The 27,331-nt window shown below is 35.9% G+C and overlaps 1 protein-coding gene across 1 annotated transcript in view; it reads right to left on the minus strand.

Annotated features, from left to right (window-relative positions):
- nlk2 (nemo-like kinase, type 2) overlaps nt 1-27,331 on the minus strand; it is a 73,975-nt gene that overhangs the window by 6,797 nt on the left and 39,847 nt on the right. The window contains exons 4-8 of the mRNA XM_059514185.1: nt 20,213-20,319; nt 19,569-19,654; nt 17,242-17,451; nt 14,621-14,722; nt 278-364 (exon numbers count right to left, since the gene is read on the minus strand). Coding sequence (XP_059370168.1) covers nt 278-364; nt 14,621-14,722; nt 17,242-17,451; nt 19,569-19,654; nt 20,213-20,319 — 592 coding nt within the window. The remainder of the gene's footprint in view (nt 1-277; nt 365-14,620; nt 14,723-17,241; nt 17,452-19,568; nt 19,655-20,212; nt 20,320-27,331) is intronic.

Genomic DNA, 27,331 nt, shown 5'->3' on the forward strand with positions numbered 1-27,331 from the left:
AAATATGCAAAAAATAAAAACAGGAAGGGGGTGAAAACCTTTCCACACCACTGTGTGTGTGTGTGTATATATATATATATATATATATATATATATATATAAATAAGAGTTTCATTACAACCTTGCCAAGTAAACAAAAGTGTGTTTTAAAATATTAATTTAATATGGTCTAAATTAATGATTTATATTTGATGAATTTTAGCATGTAGTTTAATTTGTAATATTTCACTACTTTAGATGTTACAGTTTATGGAAATAAAGTATCAAGAACACTTACTGGGTCAAAGACCAACATCCTGCAGAGGAGGTGAACGGCCTCATGGGTTGCTTGACTGGACAGGGTGTACAGGACAGGAAGTGAGGGCTGAAGAAACAGGAAATGGCATGATCAGTATAGTCTGAATGTCTAATCTAGTTTACCAACCTTATACATACATATTCAGAGATAGGCAGAAACAAACTAATATGTAATCAATAGCTGGGTTTCCATCACCCTGCTTTTATGCATATTTTGAAGTATCACATCAGAATCGAGTGATGGAAACGCATATTTTTTATTGTATTGTATTATGTTGGTATTGTAACCATTACCAAACAAATGGGTAAACACTGTAGAAAGTGTGAGAATGACCCATGATTTAGGAACATGGCCATCCTGTTTTGAGAAGCAGTTAAAACATACAAACAGCTTCCTAAAAGCACATCATATGATCCTCAGCGGCCGCTCATCTACATGTCGCAAACATGCAAAACATTCCTACAGTAACACATGATCCTTGCGCCAATAGCCGCACACTTATCTGAGGATGTGGGACAGCGAGGAGACAATGTGCTGGGATATTTTTAACCGTGTCTAATTATCTCCTCCGCCCACCTTCCCCCCATTCCAAGCCCCCCAATCGACTCGTCAAAGAGTTGATTGAAAAAGCCCACCGGTAATTGCTTGTTTTCCCTGGTTGGGTCCTTTGAGCCGAGAACAGATGTGAACTATGGCTGGTGATTCACCATTTAAAAAGGGATGACGTATTGTCAGGGCTGACTGTATAGCTGTTAGAGGTGAAAGTGTCGGGCGAGAGATGGAGGAAGACGATGGGCAAGGATTGAAAGCTCTCAGCCATAACTGGAGCCAAACGGAAACGAGGTGTGCTTTTACTTTAAGTGATCAGACCTTCATTGAAGGAAAAATATGAGTCATATGTAGGGACCAGAATATCATAAAGACTCGAAAGTGGGCAACATCTCAAAACATCCCATAAACTGCATAGCAACATGCTAAAATCACTCAGAACACTGCATAGCAACATCATTGCTAGTACTCAAAACCCCCTAAAGAGATACATTTATTTACAAATAAGGGAAATAAAAACAAATTCACTGCCAGATGATATTATTTTAATAAAAAACTTTATAAATAACACATGTAATAAAAATATAATTTAATTTAATTTAATTAAAATAAATTAACAATGAATATTTAAAATTATACAATAAAAACAAGAAAGAAAAGAAAAATAAACATGCTAAATAAGTACAGATTTCAGTTTCACACTTAATTTCACGCTACTGTTAAAAATGCTGGGGTCAGTAAGATTTTTGAATGTTTTTTTAAAGAGGTCTCTTATGCTTAAAATATAAGAATATTGTGAATTTTAATAAAAAATAAATAAATAATTTGATAATAAATTATTATGAAATTAATAATTACATTTAAATAATAAAAATATTTTCTGTAAATTGTTTTCGGGTTAAATATATTTTAAAAAGCAAAACTGTTTAGGAGACATTACTACAGTTTTCATCCTTAAAAAAAAATCATTCTAATATGCTGATTTGGTGCTCAATGTTGAAAACTGTTGTGCTGCTTAATATTTACTTTTAAAAGTCTTTATTGTCATTTTTAAATGAATTCAAGTATCCTTGATGCAGAATTAATAATAATAATAAAAAAGTACTGATCCTAAACATTTGAACTGTAGTGTCTGTGTTTGATTCACTACAAAGATCCATCTTATAAGAGTAATTTATTCAAAAATTAGTGCACATTTTCTCTACAGTGTTGATTCACTTAAAAAAAAGCTCAAAAACGCTATCCATTCGGGAATTGGACTAGATTAGTTGTGCCACATGTTTTTGATATACCAAAAAAACAACCTGCTCCCTGTTTGTGTCGGAGTATGTCTGCCAACCGCTAGGCTCCTCTGACAAATCTGAAAGATTATCAAATGATGGTGTTTGAATCCAGTGGGTCAGATTCTGTGTGGGCCGAGCCGAAACAATCCCTGTGCGATTATGAGTCAAGAAGCGTGCAGTGTGGTCAGGGCCATATTAAGACAGTGTGGTGCCCCTGGGCACTATACCTCAAACCCCGTAGCGTCCTTGTCTTTCTTTAACTTTCTTTTTGCAAAACCACTCAATTGACGTCTGTCAATTTTGATTCATTTTCTGTAGCCGTTAAAAAAATTACACATTTGCACGCATAGATATATACCTATGATTTGCGCGTACTTGTTGTCGACCAACTCAACTCTGACAGATTGGGGATGGAAGGGGGGGACTGATAGTGGTCATGTAATCTTTATTTATTTATAATTTATTATTATTATTATTGCTGTTAAGTTAGTGTTCATAAACGAGTTATGTATGGTCTTTCAAGAATTTCAAGTTAATAATTAAACAATTTACGAAAAATATTTTTAAAGCTTGTGTCATGTGGTGCCCCCCTAGTTGTTGTGAATGGTTGGTGCCCCTGGGCACTGGCCCAAGTGCCCTTATGGATAATCCAGTTCTGAGTGTGGTGGTGAGCCTGCGTGAGCGTATGTGATTAAGGAACAACAGTGGGCAAGTTTTTGGCGAGTAGTTGGCAGTAGCGTGGCGTGTGTGAACGATCATGCCCTCTGGGGTTGTGTGATCGTGTGCTGTTGTATTAGCCTGTATTAGTTAAGGATTATAGTGGAATGTGGTTTCAGACAGTTAAGGGAGGGAGAAGGCCTCTCCCTGTCCTATGATTCAAAGCTCAATTAGACAAATGATGAGTCAGGAGGGTTGACACATGACATCATCAGCCCAGGCTTTCAGTCATCCCAGGCATGCGGGCAGCACATGTTCCACCCTCACATTTCTGACAGCAGGAGTAATGGACTAAGCAAATTTGCTACACAAGGATGCCACAAGAACTTGAGCCAGTATAAGTGGACTGAGCCTCAGTATTCAACATGACAAGTGAGTTTTACTTGCAAAGGGTTTTTTTCTGAACACAGTGTCCTTACCAAGTGAGCAGTAATTTGCCAGTTCACATCAAAATCAAGAATGCTACATGATGCAACACAATATCTTATGTTCTGCTTTGGAGAGGGATTCAGGACCAATGAGATTTTACTGTGGACGGGCTGAGCAGCACTAAATCAGAGATGTAGAAGTGATTTAGACAAGACGTGGTTGGATTTTTTATTTTTTCATTTTATAAGAGGAAAAAAAACCTAAAAGATTTACATGGAAGGGGCTTTATCACTCATTTATTATGTTATATTAGGTTAGAGCACTGTGTAAACGATTATTAGTCAACCAATAATGTTTTTTCATTGGCTGGTGCAGTCATGATATCTATAGAGCACTGTTACCAATGTCTGGCCATATATATATATATATATATATATATATATATATATATGAACATTGTCATGATCAAGAAACCAGTCTGAGATGATTTGAGCTTTGTGACAGTGCATTATCCTGCTGGAAGTAGCCATCAGAAGATGGGTAGACTGTAGTCATAAAGGGATGGAAAGGGTCAGCAACAATACTCAGGTAGGACGTGGAGTTTAAACGATGCTCAATTGGTACTAATTGGTACACTATTAAACCATCACCACCAGCCTGAACCGTTGAGACAAGGCAGGATGGATCCATGCTTCATGTTCTTTACGCCAAATTTTGACCCTACTGTGTCGCAGCAGAAATCGAGACTCATCAGGCCAGGCAAAGTTTTTCCAATCATCTATTGTTCAAAGTCACTTAAATCCCCTTTCTTCCCCATTCTGATGCTCGGTCTGAACTTCAGCAAGTCGGCTTCACCACATCTAGATGCCTAAATCGATTGAGTTGCTGTAAAGTGATTGGCTGATTAGCAATTTGCGTTTACAAGCAATTGAACAGATATACCTAATAAAGTGGCAGGTGAGTGTATAAAGCCCAATAACCACCCCACATGAAGTACATAATACAGTTTATACATAATACAATGTAATGACACCAATTACACAAAGCTCCTCAAATGAATCACTTATATTATGCAATATTTACTAAATATTTACCATTAAAAATAAGATTTATTGAACAAAAAACATTTACTTTACATAGAATTTACTTAAATATTTTTAGTATTTAATTAAAATAATAAAACATATTAAAGATATTGTTTATTGAAGGAAACAAATACTTTTTTTATACAAAATAGTTACTATAAATATTTATATTTATATCGTATTTAGAAAATTCACATAAAAAAATATTTCTTAAAGATTTAAAAAAACATTTTGGAAAGAAGTCTCTTATGTTCACCAGGCTGCGTTTATAAAAAACATACAGTGAAACAGCAATATTGTGAATATTGTGAATACTGTATTAAATTTGGTGCTCAAGAAACAGGTCTGATTATTATTAACATTGAAAACAGTTGGGCTGCTTCATACTTTTGTGGAAACCATAATAATATTTTTTCGCGATTCTTTGACAAGTGTATATTTCAAAATTAAAGTATTTATTTGAAAAAGATATCTATTTTACCATTAAATGCCTTTATATATCAATTGAATTGAATATACCATTTAATCGATTCTTGCTGAATAAAACTTTTAAATAGTTTTCCCAAAAAAGGCAATTATATCGATAGACCATTCCGTGTTTTCAACATAATGCCAATGTTTAACAAAGATCAAGCTCATTAGTTTAGTCAGAGGTGGATGATAATTGCTCTCCAAAAAATGAGCAAAGTTACGAGAGTGTTACTTTAAGGTAAAACCACCATTTTTTCCTTTTCCCGACTGGCGAAACAAGCCAAGGCTGCAGCTATGAAGGGAAGGAGGAGGAGGTATGGTGTCACGAGAAGGTTTCCTGTGAAGTAGAGCCCACGTGACGTCCGACCTCCCCTCTGGGCCAGCAACATTCAGCAACAGGTGCAGGCCGCGGCTCTCCCCGACTGGCCCAGTGCTCCCCCTTAACCTCCCCCCGCTCGCTGCGGCTGTGTGGTCCGGGCCATCTCTCCCCACTATCACAAACAAGCCATTGATCATCCTGGCAGCAAAACAACACAAAGCCCTTCAGGCCCACAAGTGCAGGGAGAGCAGCCCCGGAGCACCTGGGAGAGGGCCAATCGAGGACAGACAGGTGGATAGGACTTGTCTGTTTGTTTATTTTTGCAGTTAGCACGCTAAAGAAAAGCAGGGCGCATTTCCTACGGGCAGGAGAGGGGGAGGGAGAGCTGATATAGGAGCAGGCCATTAAAGAACGAAAGCTGACAGAGACAACAGTGATTCCAGAGAACGCTGAGCTGTTGAGCAGCTAACAGACTTCCTTCTGTATGCTCCGACAGACAGAATCTGAACAGTGTGTGTGTGTGTTTGTATGTGTGTAGATATTGGGTGTTATTCACTAAAGCTAAGTGCACACCACAGGACTGAAGCTTTTCGCTTTGTGCACATTTAAAGACTCAGAGTTTCTTGTTTTTTGTCATGTTTTTGTAGCATACTGTACTTTAAATCATAGACATTATTCTCACACAAAGTCATACACATGCAACAGATCAGTTTATTATCGATAACATGTCAACAGACGACAATGAGGAAAGGTTTGTTTTGCACAGCATGCACAACTGTAAACCACTCTAAACCTTTAACTTAATAATAATTTCCCATAAACATTCATTATAAATAATAACAAATATTCTTGGTATGCATATTGTTAACTTGTTTTTGTAAATAAATTAATATTTTAGTAATTTTAGTAATTAGCTTTTTAAATAATTTAGCAATGACAAAATTTATCAGTTACAGAAAATAAATGTAGAATTTTAGAAAAGATTTCTATTTAAAATCAAATATGCTTTTTGAACTTTCATTTTGGACAATAAGAAAAGTTTCTTGAGCGACAAATTAGCATTTTAGAATGATTTCTGATCCTGTCACACTGACAGGATCTATCCATCTATCCATCTATCTAAGATAACATCTGGTGAAACTAGTAAACACACAGTTTCCACTTCATTTTTGCATGTTAATGTAGACTTTCCTCTCCAAGCCTGCATCTGTAATGGTGAGGTTATGCAGAAAGTCCTTATATGGGGATGCTTAGGGGTGTATATGCTAAACACTACTGCAGGCACACAGTCCCTCATTTACAATAATACCGATTCATCAGCATTAGAATGTGGGGTCACCATACGCCTTTACATGAAAGCCTCTTCTGTGCGCATACCATAAGTAAAAACACTTGTTCTAAAATGTTATTGAATAATAGTCATTGTGAGAAAAACAGAAAAAAGAGAAAGAGGGGAGGGAGAGAAAGAAAACAACGAGGAGAAGAGTGGCGTTTTTGAAGCAGAGTGGCGCTCTGAGATAGAATAACATTCATGCAGGGCAGGGGTGTAACTCTTCCGCCTCTTAAAAACAGTCCGGCTGTGTGAAAGCATATTTTTTTCTGGTTTCAGTTTGAATGGCAGCACTTAGCGCTGGTTTGCGAGCGGGAATGGAGACGGTGCTGAACACCGTATCTCTCAGATGCACTCAGATGGCCAAACTAATCTGACTAAGTGTTAGAGCCGATATGGTGAGGATGAAGATTCCTAAAGCCCCTGAACGATCTCATTTCAAAACAGCCCAAATCAGATCTTCTCTATTTATAGCAAAGACAAGGGACAGGGTGTAAAAAGTGTCTGAAGCCTCCCTCATTGATGCGAACATCAAGATGAACACATTAATGACGGGGCTTTTAAAATGTAAACTGGGAGCTGAGAAAGCGTCACCACGTTGTCAAAACAATGTCAGCAAGAGAGCTGAGCTTCAGATGCTTCGACGGAAGAGGAATATTATAGCTGTGGCGCCTCTCTAATGAGGTTGAGGACACATAGTGGCTTCCCCTTCCATTTATGTGTGCAATATTAAATTAAGTGCAATATTACGTTAACAGTTTTTATAATGACATATTATAAATATATTAATGTTATATTATATACTAATATTTATATTCTTAAGAGCATTCTCAAAGAAAACTAAATCTGCCAAAGCCAATACATGTAGATTGTATCTTGAAAATATGCTACATGTGAAAATGTGAAGAAAAATAAATTGATATTCAAGGGCAGGAATTTAGTTTTTCCTTGCAAATGTGACGTACTGTAAAATAGCAAAAAGGGTTATTATGGTTAACAAAAACTAAAACCATAAAAATATTTTGGTTACTTGAAATAAAACTTTATTAACTGAAACAAAATAAAATATAAAAAAAACATTTGAATATATATTTATAAACATGCAAAAAAAATATATAGTAGTTTTATTAATTTTTATTTCAGTTTTAGTTATTTTAGTACATCGAGTTAAACTACATTAAAATTAGATGTGCCTTGGCATGTAGCTGAAATAATGTTTATATATATATATATAAACATTATTTCAGCTACATGCCAAGGCACATCTAATTTTAATGTAGTTTAACTCGATGTACTAAAATAACTAAAACTGAAATAAAAATTAATAAAACTACTGTGTGTGTGTATATATATATATATATATATATATATATATAGGTCTATTCTCATTATATATATCACTAAAATTTAAATGAAACAGAATATATATACTGACTCAAAATACTAAGATAGCATCCCAGACTCTAAAATAACACTGGGTATAAAATAACATTTACTTTAAAGGTGCAGTCTTCAGAAATTTTTTTTTTTATGCTGGTTGAAAGTCTCTTCACATCCCTATAGCAATCATTAAGTTACGTGGTCTAAATGTTTTTATCTGTATTTATATATTCTGTGGAAGGCATAAGACCAAGAAATGTACGTCCAATCAAAACGTTTGGTCCGAGCGTTTTAAATGTCTCTCCTACCTGTCTGTCAGTGTATGTGTCTGCATACCTCTGCGCACCCGGTTCATACAGACAGGATATCTCATCAGCGCGTTCACGCACGCTGTGCAGACAGAGCGAAAATAGCGGACAAACATCAACAACCCGGTATTCCTTCCTGGTATTGTAGTACTGTTAAAGTTTTCTTGCTGGTTAATGACACATGATGTAGCCCAGCAGTTCCCAATTCCAGTCCTTGCGCACATATTTTGCATGTCTCGCTTAGTTAACACACCCGATTCCGATGACCAACTTGTTAGAAGTGAGCTATTTTAAAGAGCTGTGTTCCGATCGATATGATCCCTACACCGTGTTTATTGCTAACTACTCCCTGAGCAGGAGTTTGCTTCACTTCGGAACATGGATTGGAACTGGGAACCACTGATGTAGCTTATTGTAGGAATATTGTCTCTGGTATTCTGGTCTGCGTTCAGGGGGCGTGGCTTTGAACGGCGATTGCAGGGAGAGTGGGACGTTCACTTTCAGTGATTCTAATGTTAGAATTTTCCAAGATCTCCTATTGCACCTTTAACTTCAACTTTAAATTAATTTAAAATAGGATTATTTATTTTAATAAATGTATATATCTGTTTAAATAAAAATGTTAAATGTTTTTTTTTCACTACACTTTCAATCTGATGTCCCATTGTTTTTATTTATCACACAGGAAATAGTGATTGACTCATTAGCTGAATAACATACATTTTCAAAAATCCCTTGTGCCTGCCTCAATAAGGGAACATTGGTTATGACATGGCGCTGTTGCACAAGAGGGGAAAATAAAACGTCAGCCATCTGCTAGCAGGTGCCACGGAGTTCAATTTGGGGCAGACATCAGGCTTCGCAGCCTCTGGTGACGTGGCATGGGGCACAGCTGTTCCAGCTCTGCACTCGGTCCGCATGCAAGACCCCCTAAAGCCATTAAACAACACCCCCTCTCCTTCATTCTCCCTTCTTATGGTAAGCCCACCCAGCACTGGGGTCATCGCTTTCTGACCTGAGTGTGTGTGCGTGTGTGTCCTGTGAGAGAGCATGTAGGTGGAAATTCGATCTGATCATGTTGCCTCTCTTCCTAAGGCAGAAAAATCAGCATGGACTCGAGCATACATCTGTTTCCAAGAGCTCCCTGCTGGCTTTTACATACACATCAGACAGGTGGTGGAACCACAATCAGGTGACTTACAACCAACCAGAGCAGTTTTAATGGGCAGAGGAGGCACTGGAATAATCAATTAGAAGTATCAATTTTGTTCAAGATGTTTCTCCTATCCAGATTTTAAGTCAGCATGTGTTTCTGTACACAAAAACACACATACAGCACGAGCAGTGCAGTTCAGTTCTTTGATGAGCGATTCAGTCAAAAAGAATTTAAGTCATCGGTTTGAACATATAATTATGTACACATATGCTTAGCCTAACATATAAATGAATTATAGCAGTTACCAAATAAACATCTGACTCGGTTGCTGATGGGATGTTTATATGACAAGAAGTAGTTTAATACAGACATTCAGTGAAAACTGATAAAAAGTGTTATATAGCATGAGTTATTTATATATTGTAAAAATATATTTAATATAATTATTGTAATTAATACTATAATTATAAATTATAAAAATATATATCCTTTAATAAAAAAAAAAAAATCATCATAATGTATGTCGTAACCACATTCAAATGAGTAACTTCAACTAAAAAAAAGAGGAATAATAATAATTAATATATTATAAGTATTATTATATTATAGATCATTAAATAATAGAATGACAAAAATATGACAAATAATAAAAAAAAAAAAAAAAAAAAAATATATATATATATATATATATATATAGTTATATAATTTTCAATAATAAAAAATATATTTTTTTTTATGTGAACTATATTAGGTCAAGCGTGATTTTATGTTGACTATGCAGAAGTCTACATTTAATCTTCAACTGAATTACTTGGCAAGGAGGAACAAATCTTTTTTAATACTTGTATTTCTTCTACTGTAGGAACAGTTCCTTGATTAACTAGTTTGGTCTTTCTGTTAAAGCTGATTAATCAAGGAACTCTTGCTGGTTATGCTAGTTATGATGCCTGATCTGGACACAAACACGCTAGCATCCAGAACACAACATATGCTGAACTTTTCAGTAGAGCTGATTCACCACAAACTCTCGCTTTCTTTCCTCTCTTTACATACTCCCGCTCCAGCGGAGGCTAAAAGCTTCCTCTCTTTCTAGTGATGGTAAGAGCCTTGCAACATTAATAGAAGTAATGAGGTCCCCTGTGGAGGCAGCAGAGTTGATCTTAAGAGTCAGACCACTTTTTAGCTCTCTCAAGTCCTGCTCTCTCTCGGACAGACCTCGTTTTTTTCTTCCTCCCGTCTATCCACTCAACCAAATCCTTAGCGACTGTCTCTATCTTGAGCACGGGCATTAAAGCATACCATATCTCCCAACACTGCCGTTTAGAACTACGCTGAAATGCCTCTTGAAATCGCTCTGCCAGACTCTCTGGAGACCCGCTCCTCTCGCTGCCATCTTTTTACTCAAAAGCGTTCTTGATAAGCTCTTCACCTTCACAAAAGTGGAGGTGGAGGTCTGGTGTGCCATATTCACCAGTCATTAAGACTCCAGCACTGTGAAGTCTGATCATAAAGCCACCTCAGCCATCTAAACGCTCTTGCTTGCCTTGACTTCTCCAACCTTCCCCCATCAAGCGGTGAATAAAAGCAAAGAGAACAAAACGGTTCCATAAGAGCTTGATTGCACATCCTGCTCAGGTTGCGTTCACACACGGTTTGGTAATAACATTTAAGCAAACCAAAAAATACTGTTTATGACTAAAATGTCTTTGTGGAGTCAGACCTGCTTTTTGAGAGAGAGTTTGGTAAAAGAAATTCTATTTAAATTTGTAGTTTGAACAGACAACATGCTTTTCTATTAAAAAAAAAAAGTTTCCTTTTAGTGAAACTGTCATAGCTGTTAATATTTGACTCACTTGTAGACAGGACGTTTATATGACATAAAAATAAATTAATTTAATACAAGACAAATGTAACATAGCATGAGTCATTTATATATTATAAATATTTATTAATAATAACTAATAAAAAAAAAAGTCAAACTTTTGCCAATGTATTTATTTCTTTATATAATTTATTATACTTTATCATCATCATAAAACATAATTTATAATAATAAAAATAGTAGTAAATAAAATAAGATGATAAATAGATAATCAAAGTTATCAGATAACCTATATTTTTTATCAGATAACCTATAAATATTATTATTACAAGACAAATAAATAAGGTTGTATATATATATATAATTCCTTAATAATACTGATTATAATAATTAATATAATAATTTATATTATATTATATTTATAAATAATTTATAATAATAGTAGTAGTAGCAGTAGTATAAAATAATTTATATAATTTAGGGGTGTAACGATACGCGTATTCGTATTGAACCGTTCGGTACGAGGCTTTCGGTTTGGTACGCAGTACGCATTATGGACCGAACGGTTCTTGGACTAATTAATTATATTTGGAAAATAAAAAAATTTGTGAAATATAATGATATGCGTTCAACAAGGTAGCCCAATAACCCAAACGACGTAACAGGCAACGCCCCTGACACCACCGAAGAAGAAAAAAACACCAACTTATATGTTTATGTTAGGCTACTCAGTCAGAAGCTCGCTCACTCAGTAATACACGCTGAAGGCGCGTTGCAAAATGGCCAATGCGCTTAACAGACCAGAAATAGAAGATCCTCCAATAACCAACAGGTCTGGTGTTTGGGTGCACTTTGGATTCCCTGTAAGCTATAATGGTGATGGCAAGAGAGCAGTGGATAAAAACAACAACGATATGTCGCATCTAGGTTACACCAGCGGGAATAAAAAAAAAAAAAAAAAAAACACCAGCGGGAATACTTGAAACATGTCAACTCATTTACGCCGACATCACCTTAGTGTGTCAGTATCTGGGAAAAGACGGAAAAAAGGAGAAACATAAATGCAACAAACTATCCCCGCAGCATTTAGACAGACATTTCCAACGGATTCAAACAGGGCAAAAGACATCACCACGGCGATTGGTAGGCTACATTTACGTTACAGCCGCGGATATGAGACCTTACTATTTACCATTCATTCTATCATCACCATTATAGCTTACAGGGAATCCAAAGTGCACCCAAACACCAGACCTGTTGGTTATTGGAGGATCTTCTATTTCTGGTCTGTTAAACGCATTAGCCATTTAGCAACGAGCCTTCATCGTGTATTACTGAGTGAGCGAGCGCCTTACTCTGTAGTGGAAAACGTAGGTTTTAAGAACATGCTTAATGTAATTGAGCCCCGTTACAATATTCCTTCACGAGCCCATTTCAGACAGACCGTAATTCCTGCTTTGTTCCAAAAAACATAAGCCCTATAGAGAACCAATTGAGTAAAAACACAGTCAATATAAAGAGTTATAGAGTTCCATCTAAAAAGTTACATCTTTGTATTTGTTCATAACTAATATAACACTTTTTTTTTATAAGGAGCTGTTTTTGTTTTATACAGTATGCTGCTAAGAAAACACCATAGAAGATGGGTAAAGAATAGCTCCATCATTGTTCAATGTAAAAAAAAAACCATACTTTGTTCGTTTTAATAAATAAAACATTTTTTAAAAATCAAGGAAATTTATCTGCCAACTTTTTCTTTTTGCTGTATCTAAAACGTACTGAACCGAACCGTGACACCAGTGTATTGTATCGAACCGAACCGTGAATTTTGTGAACCGTTACACCCCTAATATAATTATATTATTATATCAAATTAATAGTAAATATTACCAGACAAAAAATAAATATTAATTAAAAAAAAATATTTTATTATATTTGTACTCATTGTACAATTAATTCTAATAACAATAATAATTATCATTGTTATTATCATTATTATTAGACTACCTAAAAACAGAATGCTGTAGAAAACACTGACCCAGACACAAGATCAGACCCGTGAAGAATGGTGTCATCACAATACCCCTCAGACCCATCAGAGACCCCTGTCTCCAAAACCTGTTTGACGTAACGGGAAGCTCAGCTGATGTACATGATTAAACATCCTGCTCTAGGGCCGGTCGACCACACACAGGAGGCAGCATCGAGTGACAAGGTCAGCCAAATGTCAGTGTGTGTGTGTGTGTGTGTGTGTGAATAGATGGCTGGGATTAATGCTGGCGAATTTTGACTGGAGAAACAAGTGCCTCTTCACATATAGGCCTAAATGGTAAAAACTTTCTCTAGCCTAGCAGGTGCATGTCTGTATGTGTGTATGCAAAGGAGGCAGGCTTCTTGGTGAGCCGCCAGCCATCAGGTTGATGCAAAGCAGGAAGCAGAGGTCCACAGTCCTCGCGCTGCAGTTCCTGTTCTCTGCAGGGTATCGCCTTCTCAGCGTAGCTGTCTAGAGCCACAGAGCCAACACCCAATACCGAATCACACAAACACACACACACATATTCACACTCACAGACTGATAACAGCTCTCTATATACTCAAAACCATGAGCTTTTCACTTTAACAAACAAGGAAACAAAAGGCACGACAGAAGATAAAACCTTAAGTGCTCAACTTCTGAGCCACGAATAACTGCAAAATAAATGACTTTTTAAAATTTGTTTTTCTAAACAAGCCCCCCATCTGCAATCGGCTGGACAAAGAGATAGACCGAAAAAGGCGGATATTAAAATTATGTTCAATTTGAATAAGTGGATTAATTAAAAACAGTACATTAAATCAATCATATTAAATGCTAGATGTGAATCTAGGAATCATAACATTATTAATGGATATTCATTTTGAGGTTTGCTAAAGATTACATTTAGCAGTGTTAAAGCATTAGTGTTTTTACAAATTAACTTCAAGTGAATGTTAAATAAATAGATACTAGCAACTAGCATACATAATGAAATAAGCAATACTGACTGATACCAATTTGAAAAAAAAAAATCTCATGACTCGATATCATTCATCAGTCTACACACTGAATTGCTGCACGCAAATATGTCAATAACAGCCGTCGCGTCTCTCTCTCTCTGCTCTCATCAACTGATCAATCAGTCTGTCAGTGGATATGATGCAGGGCAGGAAATGGAGAGACTGCGGGAGGGAGAGGGGCCCAGAGTGAGCGGAGCCCCGGGATTCCTGCAGCAAAGGCTGATGGGAGATTTCTGCGCTCCGGGGGAAGTAGAAGTGACTCGATTCCATAAACAAGGTGCACGATCGGTCAATAGGTGCCGTCACTCAGCGGGAACAGTGAGTCTCCATGGCAGCGCCACAGGGCCTGTTTATAATCAGGCTTCCTGGGACCGAAAATATCAGTGCAAGGGAGCGTTTGCACAGCACACAAGCCACTAATGAGTCACTGTTTTTCATGACACTGCATCGAACAGCATGTGCCTAGATTTTGGGACATGGTTTGATTTCAGACTCACCTGTTTATGTGGTCCTCTCAAGATGTGAGCTCTGGCCCCCTCACACGCCGTCCTCATGGCCTCCAGAGACGGAGTCCCCAGCAGATCTGTGATCAAGTCCAGCTAGTGCATAAAAAAGGGAAGAGCAGATGAGTTTTGTGTACAGAAAGAAGTCACTGGGGTATATTTTTAGCAATAGCCAAAAAAATATTGTATGGGTCAAAATTATCGATATGCCAAAACTTAATTTTTGATTAGTAATATGCATAGCTAAGAATTCATTTGGACACCTTCACAGGCGATTTTCTCAGTATTTAGTATTTAGATTTTCAGGAGTGTGATTATTTACAATAAAAACAATAAATTAAACACATAATATAAATCGCTTTATATAACAATTACAATTACTAAGAAATGTAATAAGAACTATTGGTAACACTTGAACGCTTGAAGCCTCTATGTATAATGCATTATAAAGGTATTCATAATGTACGTTGTAATGCATTATATCTTTTCATAAGTAATTATAACCAAAGTTAAAATGAATTATAATATTTTAAAGTTTGTCTGTAGTGTTTTTAACGAATTATACATTATAAAGGTGTAACAATGAATAGATGAGTATAATAATGTATTATAACATAAAGTAACTGAGTTAGTAACTGAATTACTCTATAATAAAAGTAACTCGTTACCAGGGAAAGTAACTGTTTGCGTTACTGTAAAAAAAAAAAAAAAACATATATATATAGCTATATTTTGTTTAGCAGTTTTCACAAGTCAGTTTAAATGAGTAGAACAGACAGGTGTTCGTACATAACTTTCGATATTTATTGCACGTCAACAGACAGCAAGAGTTTTATCCTGCACTTCAAGAATTATCTTTGTAAGAAAAGTGTTTTGGCTACTAGCTTTGTAGATGCTTGTGTCACACATTACATGTAGGTTACACATTACATGCACGTTCTTGCTTTTGACCACAATGATTTTGAAGTAGTGCTTATATCTCCACCTTGAAAATGCCAACTTTTCATCGGATTGCTCCTGACTCGCCATTTCTGCTGCTGCTGCGAATCTCTGTTTAGCTGTTGCGTGTGTGTGTTTGGCGCAGCTGGTGCGTGTGCCGGTGTGTGTGTAAAAATAAAAATAATCGTTTATCTCGTTATTAACCCACCTACTCACTAGCTGTGTGAGCCAGGGGTGCGTTCAGATGACATAGTTTATTAAATCAATGCATAGCAACGCACCGCGTTTAACGTCCAGTAATGTTAACGGCGTTGTAATGACGGGAAAAGTAATTAGTTAGATTACCCCGTTACTGAAAAAAATAACATTGTTACCTAATGCCGTTCTTTTAAACGGCGTTATTCCAAACACTGATTATAACTGTGGTTATAATTATTTATAAGATCATACAATGAATTATATGGCTCATTCTAAGGCATAATTAATGCAATTAAACTACTGCTACCAAATTGTTAGAAATGTAAACTAACTACAACAACAACAACAACACCAATAACAATACAAAAATAATCAATTATATTGCATAACTGTATTTTAATAATAAATGTAATACAAAATAATATAAAATGTTAAATGTATTAAATTTATTTTTTTAACTCTTTATAAAAAAAACACAAAATAACTGATTGTAACACAAGAGTAGGTGAAGGACAATGGGAAATTGTCCTTTAAATCAAATTCTTTACAGGAGAGAATTTAATGAGCTTAAAAGGGAATGTCAATGTGCTGTTAAGTGCACATTCAGGGCTTTGTGGACACACACACACATACACACACTGTGAGGAACACTGACACACTGCAAGGCCAGTATTATTAGAACATATGGCTCATAATCTTCTTTGTGAACTACATAAAACTAAAAAGTGTATCTGTATTTGTACTTCTGTGCATATGTGAAAGCTAGAGACAGGTTCTGCTCATGGCAAACACACAGCTATGGAGGACAGAGGGCTTCTGGGTCACGGCCACACTGGGACTGAGTACAACAGAGCCTTGAGTTGCCCCCGCTCGCTCATTAGCATGGCTGTACAACATTTGCCAAAAATACCGTACATTAAGGTCACATGTTTAGCATCAGCGTCCAAGATTTTCTGTTTTCTCTAAGAATGTTAGAAAGCTGGGTATCTATAAAAACACTACTAATGTAACTTTTCTTGTTTATTAAATTATTAAATATCATACCATACCATGTACTCTGAAGTAAAAGCTGTCAGAATGTAAAGATTAGTGACTTTAACAGCTTATGCATCAGCCAATTTAATCCATGAAATATGTTGCAGCTCCTAAGGAAGTTAGAAAGCTTTTTGTTTACTCGCCAAAGCCAATTTTTGACTCACATTTGGCGCTTGGCAAGTGTTAATTGTGGACCCTGATAAAGCAGCTGAACTACTTAACACATCTGAGGGGCTAAATGATCTAAGATCTACAATGATCCTCAAATACCGCAAAAGGAGCAGATACTCTTAGCTGTTCTACAGCTACACCAGAAGGTTCTGATTGGCTGATAAGAATGTTGAGACAGGAACATGTTCTACTTGTATAAATCACAATGAGTTGTGTGAATAAGCCAGATTCTGCATACAGATCGAGCGCCGAACATGAGCGTAGGTGAATACCTGTTGGATGGGACTCTGGGCCTGGAAGAGGATGCGTCGGCCAAGCAGCTCGGCAAAGATGCAACCCACAGACCAGATGTCAATGGCATTGGAATAGTGCCTGCTCCCCATCAGGATCTCTGGCGCTCTGTAGTACTGTGTCACCACCTCCTGGGTCATGTGACGTGACTCGTCCAGTTCCTCCACTCTTGCCAGACCAAAGTCACAAATCTGTGCAGAATTTAGGATTAATATTTACACACTTAATAGGTTGACATGTTAAGTCTGACGTTGTGCATTTCTTGACGTATGGAGAAGATGTTTTTCCAATAAATCAAGCAATAAAACCAAAATTAGACGTAGAGGCTCATTCACATTTGAACCAAACAGATAAACAATAAAAGTGTTATAAACACAAGACCCAATTTCTAATTATCTTGAGTCGCTTGAGTGCTCCTTGGGAAATAAATAAATGAGAAAAATATCTCTGCCTCTTCTTTCCACCCACTCTCAGAAAGAAGGCACAAAAGGGCCTATCATCCATTGCTAACAATTTACACAAGTAGCTCCACCCAGTTTTTCCCAGAGGCCTAATTTTATGCATTCCCACGAGACAAATTCAAATCCTGCAAGGAACGCTTAAACATGCAATTTATTGAAACTATTTCTTGTGTCTTATTGTTCCATTCAAGTAAAAACACCACCATTTATGGAAAGCGTGACAAGCTGGGCAATCAAGGTGTTGCCATGTGGTTGCTTGGGTTTTGTAATTGGTTGCTAGGGTGTTGTAAATGTTTGCTAGGTGGCTGCATATTGGCCCATGAAATTGCCCAAAGAGCCCAAGTTAGTTTCTACAACCAGTTATGGTACATACTGAAAACATTCTTCTTTTTCAGAAATGGGGATTAAGGAATAAATGAAGCAGTGCATGTTAATGATTCCCTCTCTGTGGTCCAATAGCACAATCTATTCCCACTCTCCCCTCAAGCAAATTTCTCATGCTGCTGGGTAGAGTCAGCACTTACATACACAGAGAATTTCTCTTTTTCTTTATCTCTCTCTTTCTTTATCTCCCATATCAACCTTGCCTTCTCTTTTGCAGCTGGACTCTCTCTATGGGATCCAAAATGAAGATTTATGTCAGGAACTGAGCAGATGAATCAATCGCAAAGGGGCCCTGACCCCCTGGAGCCAAAGATTGTGCATTAGTGTGTGTACGCTGGTGCTGTAGACCTGGCCTGGCCAGACAGATATGAAGCGTCTTCGCTCTTTGGAAAATAGGAGTTATAAAGACACAATTCAAGGCCCATGGGCTAGAGTACATAATGCTAAAATAGCAGGAGAGCACAGAGACAAAAGAAGCCAGTACAATAGAGCTTAAACAGGAAAAATGTCACATATAATTTCATATATACAATTAAATATATATATATGGATAGATACATAACCATAAATATTACATTTCAATATGAACCACGAAAACAAATCTACATTTCTCATACTAATCATTTACTGTTACATCCAAATTACAAATTTTAAAATTATATCATAATAAAATAACTGTGTTTGAGACACAAAAATTGACACTTTTGGTAGCCAATTATCTGGGCCAATTATTAAGTCACATGACTGTTTAGTAGGGCTGTAATGCTGGTTCCATGATTAGTAGTAAATTTCCATCACATGCTTTCAGATGGAGCAGCATTTATTACAAAGAGCTGTAGTTAATTGACAAGCTAAGCAATATTGCGTTCATTATCGGTGATGTATCGTCTGCGATTATGAACGTGATATTGCGTAGCTTGTCAGTGAACCACGACCTTTATGGTTTTCGTATTTTTCACCCTTTCCTATCAAAATGCTTGCTACTGATTCAAAAACACAGAAAATCTAACCTAGTCCGAATTTATTTATGACGGACGAAAGTTTCGGAGACAGTGTGTAAACATGATTGACAACATGGGGTTCTATTTACTTTTTTTTTTACAAACAAAAATTTTGTTTCATTATCTCAAGATCTTAATGCTAAAAAAACAAAAACAAATGCTAAAATAGTTTTAAAACAGTTTAAAATGGTTTATATGTTAATATACAATTTAAAATATAAATTATTTCTGTAATGGCAAAGCTGAATTATAATGCTTTGTGAAAACCATATAAACAGAAAAATGGTTGAATAAGAAGTTTGCTAGATTTTTAACTACTTAAAAAAATTATATCATGTAAACAACTGTCTTAAGAGTTCAACAGGGTCCATTTCTGAAATAATAAATTACATACCACTGAAGCAAAAGTACCAGAAAATACAAAATTCCAAAATTGGAAAAATCTCCTAATATTTCACTTACCTTAAGCACACAATTGCTGTTGACCAACAGGTTACCGGGTTTAATGTCTCTGTGCAAAATGCCAGCTGAGTGTAGATACTTCAATCCTGTGGACACAACATATACATCAGCCATTAAAGATATTCTGTGGACACAAACTATTGATATGAAGCAGACTGCGCTGTTACACTGTACAGGTTTCTTGTTTGGTTTGACTTCTGCCTCTTTGGTGCCAATTTTACTCTAAGATGTAATAAAGCTTTGTTTCACTTTAAAACACTGAAGTGTTATGTGTTTCATGTGATTCATTAGGAATTAGGTTAACTGGACTCTTAAAGTTCTTTCAGTTGTCCTGCAGTAAACACAATATCAAAGAGGTGACTGTTTCTTGTTCTTCCTTTTGTATTCTTACACACTGAGTGGTCTGTCTCTTCCTCATCCTTTTCTTTGGTGAGTATATGATAGAAAGGAACATCAAGTGGAGAGGTGTGTGTATGTGTGTGTGTGTGTGTGATTGTGTGTTTCTCCATCCATGAGATTTGGTGAAGAAAGACTCAGCGTGTAGAATGTGTGTCTGAACTCTGAGGGTGAAGCTTTTGAAATAAAATTTTGAAATTAAGGGCTTAGTGTGTGTGTGTGTGTGTGTGTGTGTGTGTGTGTCTCACCTCGGAGGATCTGGTAGAGAAAGACTTTGACATGGTCAGAGCTCAGGGGCTGTGGAGACACGATGATCTTATGGAGGTCACTCTGCATCAACTCCGTCACCACATAACTGAGGAAAGGGTTAGGTCAAGGGAAACAAGCATGCCAAAAATAACAGCAGGGAGTTCACACAAACAGCAGCGCTCCAAATGATGGGCAGTATTAGCACTCATCTAAAAACAGAGCCAGTGGAGAGTGAGGTGATGGGGAAGTGGAGAGGGTGAATGTGAAGAGGACTAGTATTTGTCTAAAGCGCCACTCCTAGACTGGAGCATGAAGTCAACAGTATTATTCACACTAGGGATGGGACGGTATGAAAATTTAATATCACGATTATAGTGACTAAAATTATCACGATTATCAATATTATCACGGTTTTGTTGAAACGAGATGAAAGTGTTCAAAAATAGTTGATGCTCACACTGAAAACATTTCAGCAAGTTTTATATTTAATAATCAACAAACAACTAATAAAACAAGCAACTCTATGCACTTAATTTAAAGAAAGATTAAATTCTGTGGCATTTCCTTCCTTACAATGAAAAGTGTAGAAGCATAGAAAAGCATAGAAAAGTCACTGACTTTCGCCATTCCTTCTCGAAAAAAAACAAAAAAAACATTGTACGCTGCGCTTGCGTCAGACTGTTGCTGGCTGGACATGATTTAATAGTGAGTTATTAAAACCGCGATAATCAAACACGGTTTTAATGATAATTCATTTTTAAACGATATTACTAACCTTCAGCACATTTTATCACGGTTATCAATAAAACCGGTTATCGTCCCATCCCTAATTCACACATTATTATATTTTTTAAATCACTGATTTTATAGATGTAAAATGTGATAGTGGACCATATATTTTATCCCTACCCCCAATTTTTGTTAACAATTTTCCAACTTTAGTTACAGCTTTGTGGATCGACCAGCAAAACAGCTTTTTTGAAAACAATAAAAAGGTATTGTTAGCATTGTTAAACTTGTTAGTTTACAGTGTAGCATGAAGCATGTTGACATTTTCTGTCTCAAATTGCACTGTGAAGATCAATTTTATTAAATCGTGTTTTTTTTGGATGACTCAAGTCACTTAATATTCTTTAAGTTATATATATATATATATATATATATATATATATATATATATATATATATATAATAATTCTTTTTTGTGTGTTTTTTTAAAGAAATAATTATTTAGTTAAATAAGACTACATTACTTTAAATATTTCAACAAATACTTTTTCTATAAACATTAATATTATGTTTATTATAATAATTACTTTAAACAATTATCTTCATATTTTTATATCAAGAATAATAATTGTATGATCCTTTTATAATCATTTAAAAAACAAAAAGAAGTGACAGTTTAGTCACTTCAAACTGATGACAAACTACGTTTTTGGCAGTATTATATAACAGCATAATTTATAATAGTATTTACTTATGAACAAATATAAACATACATATACATATCTTATGAAGAGTAGTCTTCATTACACACATTATAATCCATTCATAAATATAAAGAAAAATGAAATAAATGAAATGAAAATAAAATAGTTATTCTTGAGAACAAAATCTCTAAATAATTTTTTTTGTTATTTAAATAATACTGCCAAATGCATTGTTGATTATTTTTTTTTACATGAATTGTCATGAACTGTTACTAAATACCTGCAAACCAAAAATTGGCCTTGCATTCTGCTTTCCACAGACAGCTAAACACAAGGCAGAGCAGGTTTGTGAGGCTTCACAAGAAGATCAGGGTGTGATGATGTGGGCATTAAGCGGTGATTAATGAAGAAGACGTTGAAAACACGCATAAGAAGTGTTACAACAGTCACTGAGTGAGTTGAATCCAAAAGGGAACATAAACTAATCAGCACAACTACTATTACTATAATTCACTTCATTACATGGAGACCGCCAGGGCTCAATGAAATGCTCCGTTTCCATGTTTAAGGGCATAAAAGCACATATTTGCCCTCTTTTACAATTCCCAGAATATAAAATACAATGGTGAGCAACTCTTTGCCCTACAGTCCAGCTAATAAACACAAACAGGAGAACTGTCACTTCCGAGTATCTAGGTCTGACCTTTATGTGTAGAAGATTATGATGTTGAATAATCTTCACCTGGAGACACACATTATGACTCATTCATGTGCTAAAGAACGAACAAGGAGCAATTATCTGCCTCAACGCTACTAGTCTCTCAAAACAAACACCAACTTCAGCAATCAACACATATGAGCGCAGACCCAACACGTCGCCTGTCAGTAAATACAGGCGATGGAGAAAGCGTAGGAGGACTTCCTGGCAAAGACAAACCGCCTGTGATCTTCCTTTTATAAACACACAAAGATGAGCTGCCCTCTGCCACTCAGTCCAGTCTAGCATTCACAATTGCTGGCAGGAAGTCATGCACACGTCAAGGTTTGACAAATGCAGATCTGTGGTTCAAAAAAGCTCATCCAGTCATCAACACAGTCAGCAGAGGCAACCCTCTCGTGTGTGTGCGTGTGATAACTACAGCTGAGCATGCAGGAATACTTGACTGACTGTCTGCTTGGACACGCTCATCTTCAACACACCCCACAGTTTTCCGTGCTACAAGAGTGTCACAAGTATTTTCATGCCATCTATCACAGTGTCACTGCAAATTGACACGGCTTCTCTTCGCAGCCTTGGAAGCATCTCTCTTCCGCTTTTTGTGCGTCTTAGGCAGGTTTTTTGAGAGCTTTCTTTACATAATTAGTGCTTCTGAACTTGTAGACCAAAGTAAACCTGCAAGCAATTCATCTTGCAATTATTCACATATTGGAATATAAATGGGAAAACTAAAAACTAAAATACATTTTTATGACTCTAAAACAAGTTAAAATGGAATGAAAATGGCCAAAAATTTACTTTTAATTTTAGTTTTAATTTAATATTGCTAAACTTCTTTAGAAAAGTTACATTAAGCACATACATTTTTACAGCCCCTAAAACACTTACAATTCTAAAATGAAATAAACTGAAACTAGGTACCATATGATGGCTCAGTAGTGCACAACACAATGAAATCTTCACAACGGAATCAACGCATTGGAAATGTAATTGTGTTTTGCTAATTTCATTGTGGTGCAGTTTATTTCTATTGCGTTGTTTCCATTGTGTTCTGCTAATTTTGTTGTGTTGTGGCTTGATTTCACTGTTGCGGCTTGTTTCCATTGTCTTCTGCTAATTTTGTTATGTTGTCGCTTGTTTCCGTTGTGTTGTGCTAATTTTGTTGTGTTGTCGCTTGTTTCCGTTGTGTTGTGCTAATTTTGTTGTGTTGTCGCTTGTTTCCGTTGTGTTGTGCTAATTTTGTTGTGTTGTCGCTTGTTTCCGTTGTGTTGTGCTAATTTTGTTATGTTGTGGCTTGTTTCCGTTGTGTTCTGCTAATTTCATTGTGTTGTGCTAATTTCATTGTGCTGCGGCTTGTTTCCATTGTGTTGCGCTAATTTCATTGTGCTGCGGCTTGTTTCCATTGTGTTGCGCTAATTTCATTGTGCTGCGGCTTGTTTCCATTGTGTTCTGCTAATTTTGTTGTGTTGCAGCTTGTTTCCATTGTGCTGCAGGTTGATTTCTTTGTGTTGTGCTAATTACCTTGTGTCGTGCACAACTAATCAAAACATTTAAAAAAATGAAAGTAAAACCAACAATTTTAGAGAAAAAAAAAACGCAAATTAAGTTAAATTGAAAACATCTGTTAAAAATAATAAACAAATAAAACCTGTTGTCTTCAATGAGCCAAAAAAAGCTCATGTTACCAGTAGCCACTCGCATCAAATTCAAGGTACTGATGCTAGCCTACAAGACAACCACTGGCACGGCACCAACATACCTAAACTCACTGGTTAAATGTGCCCTCCAGAAGTTTGTGCTCTGCAAGTGATCGACGCCTTGTGGTGCCATCCCAAAGAAGTTCAAAATCACTCTCACGGACCTTTTCCTGGACTGTGCCGAGCTGGTGGAATGACCTCCCAATCTCAAATCGTACAGCTGAATCTTTACTCATTTTCAAGAAACATCTAAAGACTCATCTTTTTCGACAGCACTTAACCAACTAATACTAGCACTTTTCCTTTTCTTGTCTTTTCATTTATTAAAAAAAATTAAATAAAACCTGGCTATGCGTTCTATATTAGACTAACTGAGACTTGTATACTGTTGTTGTTCTCTTGTTGACCTGACTGCTTCTATTGTTCTCATTTGTAAGTCACTTTGGATAAAAGCGTCTGCTAAATGATTAAATGTAAATGTAAATAAAAACTTTGTTTAAAGGTGGTTTCTGTGAACAAAATCCAGTCATTTCAATAGGTAGCTAACCACGCGATCATGAATTCTGTGTGAGGGTAAAAATTTAGCAAGTTGATTGCTCAAATTTGCCAAGTTGACCAACACCAAGCTGCTTGATTTTTTTTTTTTAACATGTATTATACTAAATTAAGTATTAGTATTTACTCTAAATTTAGTTTTTGCTTTCACCCTAAATGAGGTGATCACCCAGAACACTCTAGAAACCACAGAGCACCAGCCTAGAAAGCACCTAAAACCCTAGCAGCATGCTACTGTATAACCATGAACACCTTAGCAAACATACACCACGTTCCTGAACTTAGAACACTCTAGCATTATGGCTGCAAAAAATGCAGATATGTGGCTACAATTCGATAGCATATGGACTAGAAACAACCAATTCTCTCCCCTTTTTCTTTCTGAGATTTTCACATTCACCATGAAACAAAAGCAGTATTTGTTCCACAGCTCTTTGTGGGGTAATAAAACATTACAACATCGCAAAAGGACAACAGAGCTTTGCTGTTTATTTGCAACACAAACTGGGATTCTCTGAGTATTTAGTAACATGCCATACCTAGAACATAAACCTTGCCAAAAATGTGTAACACATCAACCAAAGTTAACAAGTCAGTACCATCATGCTAAATGCATGTTAACTTTTTACTGCAGGCTGACAGAGTAAAATAGTATTCAATGTTGAAGTGACAATTTACCTCAGACTCAACCTCATGTCAATTCAAACCTGTATGGCTTGCTTTCAACAGTGCTGGTTTCACAAAAAAGCTGATTTTTTTAAAGAATATACTGGCTGCGCTTTTCAATATAATGAAAAAGTTTATGAGTACTGGGGCTTTTTATGCTTTTAAAAGGACAAACAAAGCACAATAAAAATATCATTAAAGGGGTAATATGAAACCTGGCTAGAGGAAAACACCAAACTTTGAAGTCATACAGAATAACATAAAGGTGAGGAAATAAATACCAGATTTTGGTTGTTTGGTTGAACAACTGCTTTTTGTAAAAAAAAAAAATCACACCTGTGAGACTTTTTAACCAGGCTGGGGGTCTCAAAAGCATACTTGTGGAGAGCTCCAGGCAGACCTCCACATGATATTTCAATAATCGCCAGAGAACAGAGGGCTTTTGTCACGTGCCTAATTAGCCTCATTCAAATGACGGCCATGCTTGATTGCTTCACTGAAATGCAAATTACACATCCTCCGAGCTGGGTTCTCCACAGAGTGTTAGTGCTGACGCAAAAAATACACTCATACTGAAGGGATGAATGGGGACCGTGGGGAGTGAAGTGTGTGGCGCTCCGCCGGTTCTCTGTGGCCCGTGACTTTCTTTAGCTCTCCTGTGACTCACTCTCTCTCTCTCCCCCACGAAATTAATGTGGAACCAGTGCTGCCGGATCACTATGCCAACTAGCACAGCTTGACTGTGGTTAGAGGTGGAGAGGCACCTGTGGTCTGGAGCCCCCTCCTGAATGACTAACTGACAGTTGAGAGTTACAGAAGGAAGTGGAGTGATTCTACTAAACGGTTCCCATGGTGATGAGCAGCAGAAAACATGAATACACCTGCACATATAGAGAAATGTACACACTTTGTCTAACACACCTAAATCATACAGAATAAATGCACAAATACATACACTCCCCAATTATATTTGGTAAATCATCTTAATATATGCCTGCCAACTATAGTTGGTTGTTACAATGATAATAAAAAAAAGTATTGGAAGTATGTTTTAGAAGATAATACTATTGTAGTCTTCTATTTTAAAATGAATCAATTAATTAAATGTTACTTGTCATTTCTTTGCAATTTTTGTGAAATTTGGTCAGTTGTTAGTAGTGAAGAATTTGCTCTAAAAGCGTGTATATGTAGGTATATATACTTACATACATATTAGTGCTGTCAAGAGATTAATCGCATCAAAAATAAAAGTTTTTGTTTAGATAGTGTACTGTATATATTTATTTTGTATATATAAATACACACCCATGTATGTATATTAAGAAAAATATGTTGTTTATATATTAAATATATTTATAATATAAATTATATGAATATAAAAATATACATGTAAATATTTTCAAAATATATACTGTTGTGTGTGTATTTATATATACATTATAAATATACACAGTACACACAGATATATTACATAGATAAATATTTGTATTTTCGAATGCGATTAATCACAATTAATCATTTGACAACACACATTATATATATATATATATATATATATATATATATATACAGTATATGTGTGTGTGTGTGTACAAAGTGTATAACACATCTTTCAATCTATAGAAAATGCATGAATCTGAGTCTATATATATATATATATATATATATATATATATATATAAATATATATATAAATCTATAAATGGAATTAAATATGCATGCACACACACAAAACAACAAATATGCATACTTTTTACCTCATTTTAAACATTTTAAAACAGTAAAGCATAGACTTCTGCAAATATTTGTAAGTGATGACAAATGACTGAAACTGTTATTGCATTAAAATCAGAAGAATATTTCATATCAAAAACAAAAAAAGGCCTGTATTCAACCTTTACATATCAACACTTCTTCAGTATTCAGCACCCGTCTGATAATCGTGAACTATGGCAGGTATCATTCAAAACCTATGATAAAGTTATTTACACTTGGAAGTCTTACAGGAAACAGACTGGAAAAATATTGCCTGGCACAATATGTCTCTTT

Source organism: Carassius carassius, chromosome 28, assembly GCF_963082965.1.
Source record: "Carassius carassius chromosome 28, fCarCar2.1, whole genome shotgun sequence".
Taxonomy (NCBI): Eukaryota; Metazoa; Chordata; class Actinopteri; order Cypriniformes; family Cyprinidae; genus Carassius; species Carassius carassius.